The sequence below is a fragment of the Alexandromys fortis genome, unplaced genomic scaffold (assembly GCF_014885135.2).
Source record: "Alexandromys fortis isolate MF-2015 unplaced genomic scaffold, M_Fortis_MF-2015_v1.1 scaffold_27, whole genome shotgun sequence".
Lineage (NCBI taxonomy): Eukaryota > Metazoa > Chordata > Mammalia > Rodentia > Cricetidae > Alexandromys > Alexandromys fortis.
The window spans coordinates 9,261,206-9,279,383 of NW_026067952.1; the positions used below are offsets into that span (position 1 = coordinate 9,261,206).

The 18,178-nt window shown below is 45.0% G+C and overlaps 1 protein-coding gene across 6 annotated transcripts in view; it reads right to left on the reverse strand.

Moving 5' to 3' along the window:
• Positions 1–1,187: 1,187 nt before the first annotated feature.
• The window catches only part of Rprd1b (regulation of nuclear pre-mRNA domain containing 1B), a 45,851-nt gene continuing 28,860 nt past the window's right edge, over positions 1,188–18,178 (reverse strand). For 2 of the 6 annotated variants that reach the window (XM_050150769.1, XM_050150768.1), the window contains exons 7-8: positions 15,279–15,318; positions 7,859–15,064 (exon numbers count right to left, since the gene is read on the reverse strand). In XM_050150769.1, the coding sequence (XP_050006726.1) occupies positions 14,910–15,064; positions 15,279–15,318 (195 nt within the window). In that variant the 3' untranslated portion in view covers positions 7,859–14,909. The other 4 variants (XM_050150771.1, XM_050150770.1, XM_050150772.1 and 1 more) reach the window with 3 other exon arrangements.

Genomic DNA, 18,178 nt, shown 5'->3' on the forward strand with positions numbered 1-18,178 from the left:
GGTACCAGGCCCAGAAAGGTCACACAAAGTTAATGACTATAATCACCCAAGGTTTAAGTGTTTTGGCAGATTCGTCAACTCCTTCTCAAGCTGTGAGGACCTCAGTGTCATGTCACAGTATCAAAAGCTAATTAAAATCAAGAGAATTATGAACACACTATTTATAGAGAGGAGTAAAGGAATTCACAAGATCATGAAGGCTGAGACACAAGATCTTGTCTGAGATTCACAATTTACACTCAACTTTTATTAAGACAGAACACAGGGTTGGGGTTGGGGAAGAATTAGAGAGATGGCTCAGCAGTAAAGAGTAGTTGGGGCTCTTGCAGAGGACCCAGGTTTGACTCCCAGCACACAACCATCTGTAACTCCAGTTTCCAAGGGATCCAAAGCCTTCTGGCCTAGTCTATAACCACGAGGCACGCATGTGGCGCACATGCATACATGCAGGCAAAACTCACACACATGGAAAAAAAAATCTAAGGGAGAAAAAAAGGGCACAGATAATATGTAGTCTTAATTTTTCCTGACAGTGATCTAGGACTTTAGCTGGAGTTGGTCTTGGTGGACCGCAGTTACTAAAGTCTCTTGCATCAGGAGAGAAACAGGTAATCCCACACCTGGGAGGTAACATCGCCGTCACTTGGCAGGACGGTCGTATCCATCCTCCAAACACATAGGTTGCTTCAGAGCACCCCATTTCCAGCGCCTTCTTTATTACTTTGAGTTTTAACCAGGAATATTCAGTTACCGGGTCTGCAACTAGATGTCAACACTAGCTGGAAACCCACGGAAACCTTTTAAAAAGATGGTGCGTTGATTATTTTGCACTTTTCCTACAGCAGCTTCACCATACTGCAAATCAAATGGCTCCCATGAGGCCTGGCAGTGTGAATGGAAATGCCGCAGCCAAGACCTCCCAAGCTGCCATCCGTGTTTGGGGGTAGTCACCAGCTGCTCTCACCAGTCCCCACGCCGGCACAAGGATGAAATGCAGTTGGCTCTCTCTGCAACAGTGTGAATTGCTAGCTGTCAATCAAGCTTGAAGAAAGAACCGGAGAGTAAGTTCATCTTGTTATTTTAAGTTTATGCTGCTAACAGCCCCAAGGGGGAAGAGTCTGGGCAGACAGTGTTCTCCATGGGTGATCACCACCACACAAGGCAGGAAGAAGAAACATCACAAAATGTTGTTCAACAACACCATCTTTATTCAAAAATATATATCTATGAGACATCTCAGAATATACTGCTACCACTGATGGCAGCCTATTCTTCTAAATAAAGTCCTAAATTAATATACAAATTTAAGCTTTAAAAATATCCTTTAAGAAAAACAAAACAAAAACAAAAAAAGACTGAAGACTTTCTGAGGAATACAACCCTAAAGGGAAGAACCTTAGGCCTATGGATGCCCTAAATAAACACAAAACCATAAGTCACCCACCCCACCCGCTAGATCAACTCTCAGCGACAAGACGTTCCATTAAATTAAACAAGGGGAGTAAGCACATGGTTGGGAGACTGGTGGTGGGAGTGGGGGTACAACAAGGAAGATTAAAACCAAAGCATTTCATTAAAACAAAACCAACTTCCTCACCGGAAGTCTGCTAGTAACGGGGGTTAAGAAGCCAACACATTCACTTACATAATCGCTACAGGTTCATTTCTTGATATTGCTGTAAGAATTATGCACTGATTGCCGGTCAGATATGTGATGTTGTCCTATTTTCTCCTAGTGACCAGAGCAGAGCTGCTACAGTCTTTTGGTCTGTGGCCGGCAAACACCTACTGTAGCCTATGGGGACAATGTCGACAGAACCACGGGCAGAGTGAACAGCCATCAGCACTGTGCTCAGTGAGAACTGAGCACCACCGCTGCCACACTGAGGGCTGCCTACTTGGTGACACACAAGTTTGCTTTAACATGTAAAACGACATGTGCTTTTTTTTGGTGATCCTAAAAACAGCAACTCAGAATAACGAAGTTTCTCAGGCCCCTTCACTGAATTCCTTCTTATGGATTTTAGACTTCAGCTTCGGGCTCTAATTCCTATTACACTACCAGAGCAAAATGGTTTCTGCCCTTTCCAATGTCAAAAATAAGCCTGCCAGATTAGAAAGATTTTTCAGGTTTAAGCCCTATCTTTACTAGACATAAGATAAAAATCTTAACTACATCATTCAGTCATAATGTCGGCTGGCATGATAATGGAATTAAAACCCCAAATTAGTCTCCCTACATCCCCTTCCTCTGCTGGAGGTGAGCTGTTTGTATAAAGACTCCTCTCCTTGCACGGGAACATGGAAGCACGGAACAGCATGAACCGCCTGGCGTGCTCAGTGTCCTATCTGCAGAGCTGTTCAGATTTAGTCACGGCACTGTGGATGGAAGCCCACGTGGTGGAGTTGGTGTATACTCCAGTCCCCAAGGGAAGGGTGACAGCAACATTCACAAGAGCCCAGGAACAACCTGTGGAGTATCCTCGGCCCGAGGCACGCCATCCAGAACAGCTACCTTCACAGCACCAGGGGGCAGAGGGTCCTGATTTAGGGAGGTACTCTAATACCAGGGACCCTTGAGATGTGTGGCATGGGAAGGTTGAGGGGAGAAACCAGGCAAATGACTTGTCAATCTACCTGCACTGTGACTTTGCATCCCAGATCAGCTTTGAATCTTACTACCAGATTCTCTAGAATGCTTGAAAAACAAACACACCTAACCTTGACCACACCACTCTAGTAGAAGCAATGGTCAGGAAGGGTCAGCAATTTGGCAAACTTCTTGTGGCAAACTGCCTAATGGCTGTGCTGCCAACCTTGTGGGCGGTAGCCAGGAAAGCCAACGCCTGCAGCCTGAGTCCCTCACTGGGAGCCTGTTCTGAACCTGGCCAAGCCTAGCTCAGAAAGGGGTTAGCTACTTCTATGACATGTGTTGTCACTTGGGGAAAAATTCTTTTGAAAGCTTCCAGAAATACACATGATTTTCATGGCTTACGGGAGTAAGAGAGCGCTAAGAATGGAAAAGCAACAGGGCACGAGAACATGAGTGGGGGGAGAGAGTCAGTACTCTTAGCAAATACGAGTCAAAACAGAGTCCAACCGCACGGCTCCTAACTGTGCTCAGGAGGAGCTGGAGAATGAGTCACAGTCCCCTGCTTCGTTCCTGAGGCGGATGCTGGCTGAAGAGGTGGAGCCAGGGCAAGAAGGCTGTGTCCAACAGTGACTTGCTTCTTTTCTCTGGCACGCATGGGACCCTGGAGCGTGATACCTGTCCTAGTCAGTTGAGAAGAGGTCACCAGCAGAAGGCAGAGGTGCCAAGCCCCCTGTTACGTTGGGCAGCAGTGAGAGGTCTGGCAAACTCTGAATGTGGGACTTGAGTTCCTTGCGGACCTGGGTTACTCGCGCAAGCTTCTGTTTATACTCCTAGGAAGACAAGGGAAGACACTGGGTTATGCTGTGCGGGCTGCTGGGCTAGCCCACAGGCCAATCTGCTAGCTCCACCCACCTGCTTTGCATTCCCCAACCAGACTGGCCCTGCTCCTCAGGTCTACCACCACACTGCAGCTGCCAACCACCCAAAGGTCCAGCTTAATAAAGAAATAACCAATTTGACAGACTGCTGAGAGCCCGTGAGAGGACATCCAACCCAGGACATGGAGGTGGGAAGTAAAGAGCAGTGCCATATTTGTATTCTTTGAACTTGTCCTCAACAGCTGTGTAAAAATACAGGTGCTCACATGTTCCTGAGACTTGAGGACTTCAGCTAGACCAGTGGTTCTCAACCAGTGGGTCACAACCCCATCTTCAAAAATATCTACATTAAGATTCATAACGGTATCAAAATGAATTATGAAGTAGCAGTGAAAACAGTCTAATGGCCGGAGGTCGCCACAATATGAGGAAGTATATTAAAGGGTCACAGCGTTAGGAAGGTTGAGAGCCACTGCTCTGGACAAAGCTAGACAAATGATTACAAAAGTACACCTTTTGTGTTAAAAACTTACAGACCACCCCAGACTGATCACTCAGAAACAAGCTCTCTAGAAGGCTCAAAATACCCACCTGTCGCCACCTGAGTCCAAGACCCCTTCACTGAAAGGCCTCCTAGAAGTCTGTGCTATTTCTCAAGGAACGCTGCCAGCCTCACCTCCAGAGTCCAGTTCTTCACGCCCTCCCACTGAGAAGGTGCACTGTGCCCCACCTTCCCCACAACTGCACAGAGCTGACTCCAAATTCATCCTCTCCCTTCCTGACCCCTGCGCACGCCACTGCCCATAGTCTATTCACTCAGGACTCCCTCGAGCTGCTTCTCTTGGTCCTAACAAGGCTGCTTCTGCCCCTCCACTTCCTAGCTGAGCTCCACCCACCGCAGAAAATCACTATGCACCTAGAGAACAGGTATCCTACCCAAACCTTTGCTCTACAAACCCCACAGCTCCCACAGCTGCTCTGTGCTCACTTACCTCAGCCACATTAGACTTCCACAGTCCTCTACACTATGGCTCCCAGTGACCCATATTTTCTGTCATCAGCTCACAAATACCTTCTGATACATCTGTATGGGAAACTACTGGGCCATGTGAGGTCTGAGGCTTAGAAACTCCTAGAGGCTTATTTCCCCCCTCACAAGGCATTTTATAAGGAGGCTCCTGAGGCTGGGCCCATGCAGGTTAAAGACTTCTTAGAGGAGCCTCACCCATAGCACTGGGTAAGACTCAGATGTCAGGGGTTAGCATGCTTCTGCTGTACTGTCATGTTAGACACATGTGTCCTTTTTACCTACCCAAAGTGCAGGGACAGCTTTAGAACTCAATATGTAGAACAGGCTGGCCTCAAACTCAAGAGATCCACCTGCCTCTGCCTCCCAAGTACTGGAATTCAAGGCATGCACCAACACACCCAGCAGTAATTCTCAGTTCTTCAAAGCCAAATGTCCAGGCACTCTAGAGCTTAGCTAGCTAAACTTAGCTTGAAGGCTTAAGTAAACTATTACTGAAGACTCTTGCAACAAATCAGATGCTCTGGATCCATACGCCTCACTCTGCACCCACCACACCCTATAACCCCAGCACAGTTCACAAGAACAAAAACAGGTATGAAATCTTCCTCAAATTTGGACTTCAGGCACTACTTTCACTCCTGCAATGGAAGATGCCTTCAAGTCCAAGGTCCCTTCCACCTGCTCACACCAACACTAAAGTGACATTTGCCTAAGAAATAAGCCAATGATCTCTTTCTGGACATAATGTTACTAATCACAGTACTTTGGAAGGCTGAGGCAAGAGGATCACAAATTCAAGACCAATCTGGGTTACAGAGATCCTGTCTCAAAAGCAGAATAAATAAAAATCTAGTAGGCCAAGAGGTTTAAATAATCAACAGAGTGAGCAGACAAAGCCTGAGTTTCCTAATACAAGTCAGGACTGCCTTAGACAAGGGCCTCACAGGGGCAGCAGAATGATGCAGCTTAATGACCGACAGGCGGCCAGGTCAAGCTGTAGCTAGTTGTCTTATGGGTCACTGAGCAGAGTCCATCTCTTCTTTTTTGGAAGAATCAGGCTTTCCAAATAAAGTCAACTGTAAATGCTGCCATGGACTAACAACACATTCAAGAACAAGTCCCAGAAAAACTCCCACATGCAACTTCAGCTCACACTTTCTAACTCTCCCCGTTCTGATGCTCTCCAAGGCGGAGCAGTATACAACACCCCCAACCCCAGTCCCATTGCTGCCTTCCCAGTTTTCTCTGGCTCTGAGCAGGGATAGTAAGTGCTCCAGGAAAATCTAAGAATCTCATTTCTCAACCTCAGCCTGCCCTTCCTCCTGGCAGTGAGTGGTCCTTAAGCTGTTGCTAAAAGACTCCCTTGGGAAACAGTGCTTTGGCAACTCCTGCTCCCTTGCACAATGCCACCTGTGGTGATTTGAATAAGAATGGCTCATAAATTTGAATGCTTTGCTACCAGGGAGTGGCACTACTTGAGAAGGATTAGGTGGTATGGCCTTGTTGGAGAAGGTGTGGCCTTTTGGGGGAACTGTCCACACTAGGCCCAGTTCTCACTCTGCCTGTATTTTAAGACACAGCTCTCAGCTACTGCTCAGGTGTCATGTACACTGTCATGCTGCTCCCTGATAAAATGACAATGGACTGAGCCTCTGAAGCTGTAAACAGCCTCCAGTTAATGCTTTCTCTTTTAGGAGCTGCCTTGGTCATGGTGTCTCTTCACAGCCACAGGACAGTGACTAAGACAGCATTCAGATCAGCTTCCTGAGAGAAGGCCCACTAGAGCACTCTGGCTCCCCAAAGGTGCAGGCTTTTCTCTTCTTTTTAGTACACCAAGAGCTACTCAAACAAGGCAAGGATGGAAACCACAGGCTGTTTGCGCTAGCGTGTGTGTGTGAGTGTGCGTGTGATCTTGATATACCACTGATCTACCTGCTTGGTCCAGGCATTTGAGAAATTAGGAGGCATACCATGGGCACCCCAAGACACTGCTGCTGTGGTGCCCTGCCAGCTGTGTTCTCTCCTGCAGTTGTCCTCCTAGATACAACTCACAAGGCCTTTCCTGCTCTTTTCCTTCACAAGTATCTTCCCAAGAAGCCAATCCTGTCCTTCCTACTCGGACATACTTCAGCCCCTGGCTACTGCTGCCAGGCTGCCCACTGAATATCAGTGCAGAGACCTGAAGCATGCCAAGTCACACCTGACTTGCTGCCACCCCCTCAGTCGGAATCCAGGGGCTAAGATGAGCTTCCAGGGTTCCTGTGACTGCCAAGAAATGTTTCAAAAGTAGATAGCCTAAGGTGTGTTCTGAGATAATACCTAGGAGTTAAGCTCCTGGCAAAGCTGCGGAGTCTTGCCTCATAGTCAGACTACAGGAGAAAACGTGTTAACATCCCTGGCTGATACTGTGAACTCAAGCACGTGGCACATGGGATGAAGTGCTGAGGGAGCAAGGCTTTGCACATTCTTTGCCTTTTATGGCCAGGGCAGCAAGCCAGACCTGACACACTGCAGATGAGCTCTGGGATAAGGAGGTTAAAAATGACAGGGCCGACAGCACAGTGACCTTTCTACAGGAATTCCATTTTTGAAACCAACAGAATTGTAAGCATTTTCTCTAGCAACTCATGTAAGAAATGTGGATCAGAACAAGCACTCTCAAGCTCATTCTCTCCCTGGCTGAGTGTTTGCATAAGTACTAACACTGGGATGGGCTTCGGGCCTGAATTGCTGAAAAGTAGCAATGGGATACCATGGCTTTCTCCTTTATCACATTCTGCTGTGCTATGGGACATAGAACATGGCTCCTCCAAGGTAAGAATCATGAAGGACTATTATAACAACACAGTCCATGAAGTCCATGCTTTAAATGAAGGTGGTACCAGATCAAACTTAACTCCACTCTGTTATAGGAGAAGCTGGCCTTTGCAGCTCTGTGGTAGAGCACTTGGCCTAACACACACAAGGCCTTCATTCCAATCCAGCACCAGGAAGTGAAGAGCAAAAAAAAGGAAGTAAACCTTTCCCTGGACATGATTTAACCTATCCGAAGTCCTCCCATGGCACCAGAAGACAGCTTCCACTACGGCTCACAGGACCTGCATTTACAATGACAGCCTCCATAAGCAGCTCCATCCAACTGTCCATCTGGCCAGGGAATAGCATGTATGTTTTCATGTTGGAAATAAGAATGTGGCTTTCTTTACATTTTTTGACTGTCAAAGATCCATATGGAACAAAAATCATCACTAACCTGTACCTCTCTCTTAGCCAGCTCCAAGGCAGTTACCACATTTCAAAACGATATACTCTGGGTGCCACAGCAGGGCTGAGGCTGCTGAGTAAGATGCTGGGGAAAATACAAGGAAAAGAAGAAATTGTGGCTGCATCCCCCAAGCTTGGGGCCTGGTCAGCTTCATTCTAACATCAATGATAAAAGTGAATACAAAACCTTCCAAAAAGGACAAATGGCAAGATGGCCATCAGAGGACAGACCTCTGAACAACCATCCATCCACCAGGGCCTTTGTCACATGTCAGTGGGTTTCAGACACAAAGTTAGTCCGGGCGCTTCTTTCCCTTGGGGACCCTCAAGTATTACTATCACAACAAAAACCCCAGTCTTGGCGCTGGAGAGATGGCTTGCAGCGAACAGCTCTTGCTGCTCTTCTAGAGGACCTGGGTGCAATTCCTAGACCCAACACAGTGGCTCGTAAGCATCTGTAACTCCAACATCAGAGACTCTGAAACCCTCTTCTAGCCACTGTGAGCACCATGCAAGGACATGATGCACGGACATGTGGACAAAACATGCATGCCCATAAAAAATAATTAAAAAAAAAAAACAAATCTGACAGGGATTTGCACAAACAAAGGAATACAAAGTTATGTGCCTATACATACACTAAGAGCATTGTAAAGGAAAAAAATTAATTTTAGGATGAGGCAATTCTTTATAATTTTAATGTAGTGATAAAACTAAATATTCACAATTTAAAGTCACACCTGGTGGTGGCAGGCCTGTAATCACAGCTACTTGGGAGGCTGAAACAAGAGGATCATAAAGCCAAGGCCAGCTCAAGTGACAAAGTGAGTTTAAGGTTAGCCTGAACTACAGAGGGAGTTCAAGGCCAGCCAGTCTCAAAATTTAAAATTTAAAACCCTGTCTCGAAAATAAAAAAAAAAAATTAAAAATATAAAGAGTGCAGGAGACATAGTTTAACAGCAAAACGCCTCATGCTCAAGATCCCATATTTAACCTCCAGCTCCTCAGAGGTTTAAAAAAAAAAAAACCACAAACACTAATAATTTAATAGAAATCTATAAAGAACACTGAAGACTCCTGGGTCCTTCAAAATGCAGGCAATTGTACTATGGGACCCTTCATAATATATAATTCCAGTAAAATCAAAATGCTAAATCTTTTTTTTAAAGATAGGGTTTAATGTAACATAGGCTAGCCCTTGCTGTATAGCTAAGGATGACCTTGAACTCCTGATGCTCCTGCTCTTCCTGCTTCTGTGATTATAAGCCTTTAACAGGAATGGGAACCTGCCTGTACTGCAGGTGGCTAGAGGTTTGGACAAAACTAGTATGAATTAACAGATCTGATGTGAAACAACCAGCCCTCCTAGGTTCTGTTATTTTATGAGCAATATTTAATCTTTCTGATTTATGTTATAAGAGACATGTAGATTTGAATAAAAAGAATTATTGATGAAATACAAAATCCTCTTCTCACAAGCCATTCGACTGTCCTTACAGTCAAGCAAATCTACCAGACGCTGCCTTGAGAGCACGAAAGGTCCTCCTTTCTTTGACCAGAGTCATCCTCTCTTCTCTAAAGGCCTGCCTCTAAAACCCCAAAGCTTTTCAACTAATTGATACCATATTCCAAATCCACGCATTTACAATCCCAGAGAGAGGAAGGAATTGGTCTACAAAGTAAGCTCAAACCTCTTGAGAACACCCTCAGAATAGAGGAAGTTCCCTGCCAAAGATAAAACCCTCCAACATGATTAGAAATTCATCAAGCTAGGACCAGCGTTTATCGCTGAGCTAAAAGGGGTAGCGGTTTGAGACTGGTGATACAGACATAGGAATAACTATGCATCCACAAGAGATGTAGACCTCTGAAGGATAGAGTGGAGGCAGAGGCAACATGTACTTACTTGGCTTTACAGGGTGGGGTCTAAAGGCATGCTGCCCAAAGAGGCGGTGAGGTACAGATAGATGATATCTTAGTTAGGGTTTCTATTGCTGTGAAGATACACCAGGACCACAGCAACTCTTATAAAGGAAAACATTTAATTGGGGTGGTTTACAGTTCAGAGGTTTACTCCATTGTCATCATGGTGGGACATAACAGCATACAGGCAGACATGGTGCTGAAAAGGAGCTGAAAACTCTACATTTTGATCTAAAGGCAACAGGAAGTGAACTGACACTGGGTGCAGCTTGACCATCAAAGGAGACCTCAAAGCCCACCCCCACAGTGACATACTTCCTCCAATAAGGCTACACCTCCTAATAGTGCTGCTCCCTATGAGCTTATGGGACTGATGATGAGCAGGGACTGAGGTAAGGGAAACAGTGGAACATAAAGAAGTATCCCTACCAGCTGGAGGAAACAACCCACATAAAGTCAGAGATGAGAGATCAGCATGGGCAAATATCAGGCTGGTGGGGAAGAGGGAAGGCAAGTTATGGTTGATGGGAGAGAGGGGTGGAGGGAAGGCAAGCCATGAGTGACAGGGAAATTATAATCTGGGTCATTTTAGAGACAATGAGAAGCCACCTGATTAGCAGGGAGGTGACAGAGGCAGAGACAGAGCAGAGGGGGGCAGATTCGAGAAAAACAGGAGGCATTAAACAGGGCTGGGAGGTCAATCCGAGAAACTACGAGGTGCAGCAGAAGAGCTGAGGCAGAGACTAGAGGAGGCTGACTGACACAGCTGACGTGTGGGAACCTGGAGCAGTGCTGGGCAAGTGCTAGCAGAGGGGAGGGGCTCTGTGTAGCCTGGCGCGGCTTTACACTCTCCACCCTCGTGCCTCGGCCTCCTGAGTGCAGTTCTGTTAAGCAGCCACTGTGTGAGAAGGAAGGGCAGTTCAGCAGAAGGACAGTCTGCCTCCCCATGGTGTTTGAAATGTCTGGGATGGTTAAGGCACAGACATGCAGATGGGAATTAACGCAAATGAAGTGGAAGTCACTGGGGGGGGGGGGGGAGATCCAGAATGAGAAAAAGGCTGAAGGTGTGTCAAATGTCAAACCCTACAGGATGGAGATAGAAGCATCACAGAGAATGGGAAGGTAGACTGGAGCCAGCAGAGGGCGACTTGAAACCAGGTAAAGAATACAGAGAGGGTCAGAATAAAGAGTCTTAAGACATATTGATAACTAACTCAGGAGTAAAACTGTTACTTTACAAATGACAAAAATCCCATCAATGGGCTAGAGAGATGACACAGCAGTTGAGAGCACTTGCTGTTCTTCCAGAACATAGGTTTGGTCTCCAGCACCAGCATCAGATGGCTTAGAATCACCTAAAAGTCCAGCTCCTGAGATCTAATGCCCTCTTCTAGCCTACAAGGACTTCTGTTTACATGTAGTACATATAAATACACAAAGGTGCATTACACACACACACACACACTCACACACATAAATGAAAAATATATAAATCCTAACAACAACAACAAATGACAACAAAATTAAAAGGCTGCAGCGACCACAATGGTGAAAGCCACAGAAAGCCTGAAAGAGGCCATGTGGCTCCCCACCACAGGATCACTGCCTGAGGTCGTGGCTATGCCCCATAGAAGTGAACTCTATGAACAAAGAACCCCCCCCAGGGACAAGCCTGTTGAACTGAACCTGCTCACTCATAACCACTGTGCTGGTCTCAAGGATGCTCAGAGGCCTTCCTTGCTGAATAATTTTGTTGCGTTGAAGCTTACAAAGTTACTGTGCATGCTAAATTAGGAAAAGAGAGCTATCCACACTTTCTCCAAAGATCACTTCAAGATAAAGGACCTAAATCAGAAAATGAACAATCAAGGGGGTAGACAAAGGTACAATGAATGACCCGGCTAGTACCTGATGATACATGGGACCATCTTAACTTTCATTTTTACTCCTTGGAGTAACTAGGAAGTTGTCCTACACAGAAAGACTGTTTCTGACTTTGTTTTAAGCCCTACCTTCTGTTGTGAATTATTTAAATTTGTGTGTGTCTGTATGAGGGTATATGAGTGCAGTTGCCAAGGAGGTCAGAAGAGTGTGTCAGATGAAACTACAGGCAAGGTTTTGTCTTTGTTAAAATTTTAAAGTTAATTATTAAATTATATATATATATTGGGGATGGGGGCAAGCACATGAGAGCAGGTGCCCTGAGAAGCTAGACCAGATAATTGCTGGAGCTGGCATTACTGGCTGCCAGACAATGGGTGCCAGGAACTGAATTTGAGTCCTCTCAAAGGACAGGAAATTTGCCTAACTGCTGGGCCATCTCTCCAGCCCCTACAAGTAGTTTTGAGCACCTATATAGGTGCTGGAACACAAATTTGGGTCCTCTGCAAGAGCAGTCCACACTCTGACCACTGAGTCATCTACCCCACCCCTTAATTTTGTAGTCATTATGTAGTGCAAGCTGGCCTTGAACTCATATCACAATCCTCCTGCCTTAGCCTTCTGAATGCTGGAATTATAGCCATGTATACCTGACATTACAGAAAGAAACAGAGATGTAGCTTCTGAGACTTCAAAGCATGCAACCACCCTCCAGTGTCCCCCTTTCCAAAGCACAGGTTTGAAGGGAGTACAGGCCCAGCGTACCAGCAGGACATTCACAAAGACTAAAATAGCACACACTCAATGGGGCAAACAGAGTTAGCCACCACAGCTCAAATGTCTGTCATCTGAACTCTGCTCTTAAAATTATGCTCACTCAAGTCAGCGTTATAAGTATCTGTCATTTTCCCACAGCTGTCATAAATGTAAACAAGTTCACTAAAAAGCTAGAAGACAGCCTACTTTGTCCAATTAAACTCCTACACAAAACAAAGACTCCCCTTAACATGGGAGGATTATGTCTGGAAGCTTTGGAAGAGAACACGGGCTCCAAAGACAGGAATGCAGAGTTAGGGGAAGAGCGTGAAACAAACAACAAACATCCTTTTTTTTTGTTTGTTTGTTTAAAGGATTTATTTATTCCATATACAGTGTTCTGCCTGCACACCAGAAGAGGGCACCAAATCTCACTACAGATGATTGTGAGCCACCACGTGGTGGCTGGGAATTGAACTCAGGACCTCTGGAAGAGCAGCCAGTTCTCTTAATCTCTGAGTCATCTCTTCAGCCCCGAAATAAACATTGTTTAGTGTTCAGAAAGACACACAGATACTCATGTGGTTTTTGGGGTTTTTTTTGTTGTTGTTGTTGTTTTGTTTTTCGAGACAGGCAGGGTTTCTCTGTGTAACAGTCCTGGCTGTCCTACTAGCTCTTGTAGACTAGGCTGGCCTCGAACTCACAGAGATCCGCCTGCTTCTGCCTCCTGAGTGCTGGGATTAAAGGTGTACACCACCATCGCCAGGTGACACCCACATATTTACACAGAGATACCTCTAGGAAGCTAGAGGAAAATCATTCAAACACCCAGAGTTGGCAGAAGAGGCACAGGATGAAAGGAGAGGCAGAGTGAGGAGAGAAACACTCACGAGGGACCACAGGTATCCAAACTGCTCACAGCTTCTGTTACGAAGCAAAGTAATTATGCAAAGTTAAAAACAAGATTAAAAAGCCCTAAACATCACCCCGATTTCAAAAGTTTCTCTGAGAGAGAACTGTGCTTCCCCACATACAATCCAGGCTGGCACTGGCCTCCAACTTATGATCCTCCTGCCTCAACCTTCTCAGTGTTGGAATTAAAGGTGTGTTCCACCATGCTTGGCTCTCTATTTGAACTTTCACAGAAAGAAAAATAAAGGAACTAGATCAAAATTAACAACAATTCTTTGTAGATTATAAACCAATAAGATTATGATTTTTTTCCTTACAGGTATTATCTGGTTTTCCTCTGATTTACTGTTTTTACAATCAGAAAAAAAAAAAAAAAAAAGAACATAGTATTTGGAGTATAAGAATGGCTAAGTACCGGGCATTGGGGGAGCAACAGAGCCAGTTTGCAACTCTATGTGTACGCTCTATGTGATACCTACACCAATGGAAACTCAGCAGGGCTGCTCAGAAGGCAGCTCAATGATGCCAACAACGAACTAAGGGTCGCACTAATTGACATAGCACTTGCCTAGCAGAAGTGCGGTCCCGGGGTCACTCCAAGCACCGCATGATGTGGGAGTGTCATATATCAATCTGTTGATTTCATTGGTTAAGCAATAAAGAAATTCCTTGGCCCTGATAGGTTAAAACATAGGTGGGAGGAGTAAACAGAATAGAATGCTGGGAGAAAGAGGAAGTGAGCTCAGACTCGACAGCTCTGCTCTGAAGCAGAGACACCATGCTCTGCTCTTGGAAGCAGACACACGCGATGAAGCTCTGACCCAGGATGGACTTAGGCTAGAATCTTCCCGGTAAGCGCACCTTGGGGTGCTTACACACATTATTAGAAATGGGCTAAATTAATATGTGAGAATTAGCCTAGAAGAGGCTAGATAGAAATGGGCCAAGCAGTGTTTGAAAGAATACAGTCTGTGTGTTGTTATTTCAGGGCATAAGCTAGCCAGGCGGCCGGGGTGCTCCCGCTCCTATTCAACAACTGCATACACACACACACACACACACACACCCCACAACCTGCGAGACAGCTGCTATAAATCTGGCCTGAACTATAAAGGTTAGCCAAGTGAAAGGATCAAGAGGAATCCAAAACTCCAATGTCCAGTCCTACTTCATTCATAGAACCCCAAATACCAACTCAACAGGAGTCCTCACAGATTGGAGGGGAACATAAAGAGGCGGGGGGCGGGGAAGGCCCCTAACAAGACAGGGAGCAAGCCATGGCCTGCTATGGACAAGATCTAGGTATCAGACTCCATGACCACCCGGCAGCTGTAAGCAGAACTGCCTCTTCATTAACTGTTCTAATTGCCCTTAGAGCTGATACTGCTGTCTCGTGAGGGCAGAGCTGTGTGTTACAAGGGCAGGTAGGTAGAGCCAGCTTGAATATCTCAGACCACTTGGCTATCCTGACATGCTCCATGTGAGCCAGCTCTAGTCATGTTCACTAGGGTCAGAGATCCTGTACTACACTATGACCTTGAGCTTCCATATAAACCCCCAGCTTAATTCTTTTATGAAAAACAAGGATCAGACTGCCTGCCTTTACTGTAGGGACAGTGAGATAAGTGGTTTTGATCCAGTGGGAAAGAGGAAGAATATATTCCAAACTTCTCTATCTCCACGTACTGTTCGCCTCACTGGAGAAACGAATGTTTCTAAACACCTGCACCCAGAAGAGGAGGAAGGGATGCTGCCAAAACCAACAGGCAGCAGTGTGGTTTAGAAGTCCCTTGAATGGAGCCAAAGAATTTCTCGAGTTGTTAAAACCTGCAGTGCACAGAAATACAAAGAGTCACATGGCCATGCCGAATTCTACATCATTCATTCTGCCCTCCCAGCTGTGTTGTCTCAAGTTGAATTCTTAAGGATTCATTACAAGTCAGGAAGAGGTGTGGAGAAACAGCAAGACCCCCCAAGTTCACTTCACCTCTTCCACCAGAGAAAGGACATCAAGGAGCAGAGTGGATTCTCAAATACTCACAGATCATTCTGGAATGTTGCCTGCTGCTGCTGTCACTTCCCTGCATAAGATATCACTGCGTTACAAGAAGATGTTTGGGAATTGTCTAAATGACTCAACTCTGGCTGCTCTTGTACAAGAGTAAGATGTCTTTCTGTTGTTTTATTCCCCCATGGAATAAAGTTTCAAAAACAAACATTATAAATCTGAATGGAAAATTATGAGATGTGTGTGCCCTGGATTCTATTCATGCCCTATGGCTAGCTCCCTCTAGGTCTAAGTTTCAAAATCATACCACATCCTGTTACACAGATATCCACACCCTGGGAACTTTGCTGAGGGTACATATGCCTGCCTTCTAGAGACTGGAAGTGCCACTGGCTACTGAAGTGACATTTGTACCCTCAATCTGTGTCAACGAGACTTATGGTCCTAGACAGGGCTTTTACAGTGCCAAAAACATCAGTGACACTGTGGCATGCCTATTAAAATTCTGCGGCAGAGATTAAAGAAGGCTTAATGCAAGGTCATATAGCTCTTGTTCATGGATCAAAAAACAAGATCCCACCACCAATAAGAATTAAGCAACTGCTAGTGAAATTCAAATGACTTTCTTTTGTTTTTTTGCAGAAATTGAAATAGTGATGGGAAATTCTTAAATTCATATAGAATTTTAAGAGGTTTTACCCAAAACAACACGGGGGGGGGGGGAGGAAAGAAAAAAAAGAAGAAAATGGATTGAAGACTTAAGCATCTCCCTTTCAAACTTCCTACAGAGCTACATGCCAAAAGCAAGGTCCCAATGGGACACAGAGACCAGTGGCCCACAACTGAGAATGCGTAAAGCTAGTACCAACTGTTTCTGACAAAGGTGTCAGTCACACACTCAGTTACAGGAAGGAACAGTCTTTTCAACAGGAGTTGGTTCCCTACCTCACACCATACACAAAGCTAACTCAGAATTGTTGACCGTCTAAATGTAAGAGTTCAGAAACTAAAGCTCCTAAAAAACAAAGTGAGAAACCTTTATGTCTTGGAATTAAACAATGGGTTCTTAGATAAAACACCAAAAGAAAGGCAAGAAAAGGAAAAATTAAGAGTAAAACTGGAGCTTATTAAAATGAAAACAACTTTCAGAATAGGAGAAAATATCTGCAAATCTTATCTAAGAGCACAGCTATCCAAATACATAAAGAACGCTTAAGACTCAAACTGCACATAGCCCAACTTAAGAGTGGACAAAGGGACTTGAACAGACAAGCTTCCAATAAGTACAACAAATGTCACGAAGCAGGTGAAGATGCTCTTTGCCACTGCTCCTCTGGGAAACACAAATCAATCACCACAGGTACAAGTTCACATTCTCTGTGCTGGATAGAAGAAAGAAGTGGTAAGTATTGTCAAGGACATGAAGATACTGAGACCTATGCATTGGTGGTGGCAGCAGAAAATGGGCAGCTGATGCCAGGCAGTGATGGCACACGTCTTTAATCCCAGCAACTAGGAGGCAGAGGCAGGTGGATTTCTGAGTTTGAGGCCAGTCTGATCTACAAACCGAGTTCCAGGACAGCCAAGGCTATACAGAAAAACCCTATCTCGAAGGGAGAAAAAGAAAAAGAAACTGGGACAGCTGCTATGGTAAACAGTTTGATGGCTGTCAAAGGTTACACAGACTCACCATTTGATCTAGCAACCTCCATCCTAGATATTACACACCCAAGAAAAACGAAAAGATGTCTACAAGAACTTGCACATCACTGTCTACAGCAGCATTATTCACTACTCACAGTAACAGATTCAAATGCCTACGAACAAATTGTGGCAGATCCATGTAATAGCTATTACTGTTACAATAATTATCAATATTTGCACTAACATTCAACCTCAGTAAGAATGAAGCACTTGTACATGGTACTTTGTGGATAAACCTCAGTTTATTACCTAATTAAAAGAAACACGAGTATATAAAATCCCCAGGGGCAGAGAGGGTAAGGGCAGTGATGAAAATGTTAGCAGATAGCTGCTCTATGCTATGAAGTACTACATGTCACTGAAAAGTTGACTCTTTAAAATACTTAACTTTATGTTACATAAATTCCACCTCAACCTACAAACAAACCTGTAGCTAGGGATCATCTGGAGCTCTGTTTGGCGGTCTTTGTGCACCACGGAGAGCCCCTTTCAGCCTAGACCATGGACACACCATGACTTAATGCAGGAAGCTGCTGTACCAGGAGGTGAGACTGCAGGCACTTGACCCTTTCGTTTTTTTCTTTCTTTCTTGGAAGTTTGTACAAGTGGCTTCTCTCCTCCACCTCCTCCCCCTGGTGGTTCTGATGAATATAAGCACACCACTTTTCATCCAAAATGCCAAGACAGGAACTCTGAACAGACCTGTTCAGACTAAAGCTTGGGAGCTTTAAGCAGTTGCTTGGGCTAAGAGTCACCACTGTCAGCAAGAAACAAAGTTTCCTTTGATCTGAGAAGTGATAGCTAGAGCTGATCTGGTGCCTTTGGCTTTCGCCTTTTGAGTTAGGCTAGCTTAGGCCCCACAGTGTAGCTTGGCCTCTGAGCTGTTAGTAAAACTGGTCTCTTCCAGAGCCTTCTTTTCTATTTCTAGGTTTTCTCTGTTCATGACACAAAGCATTACAGATTTTCATTAGTTTTTCCTTTAACCTTGCTTGGAGTTTAAGGGAAAAGTGGTACAGTAGTGTCAACCATGACACTCTGAACCATAAAAATGGTTAAAATGTATCATCTCTCAATGAGCCCTAATTCTACTTAAAGGACAAAGAAAAGGTGCACAAGAGCAATAGTAGGTGACCAGAGTAACCTTCCCTAACAGCTTCTCTACAGCCAATATAGATCACATCTGTTAAACCACTTACTGGAACCTAGCAACAAGAACTCTCTTTATAGGA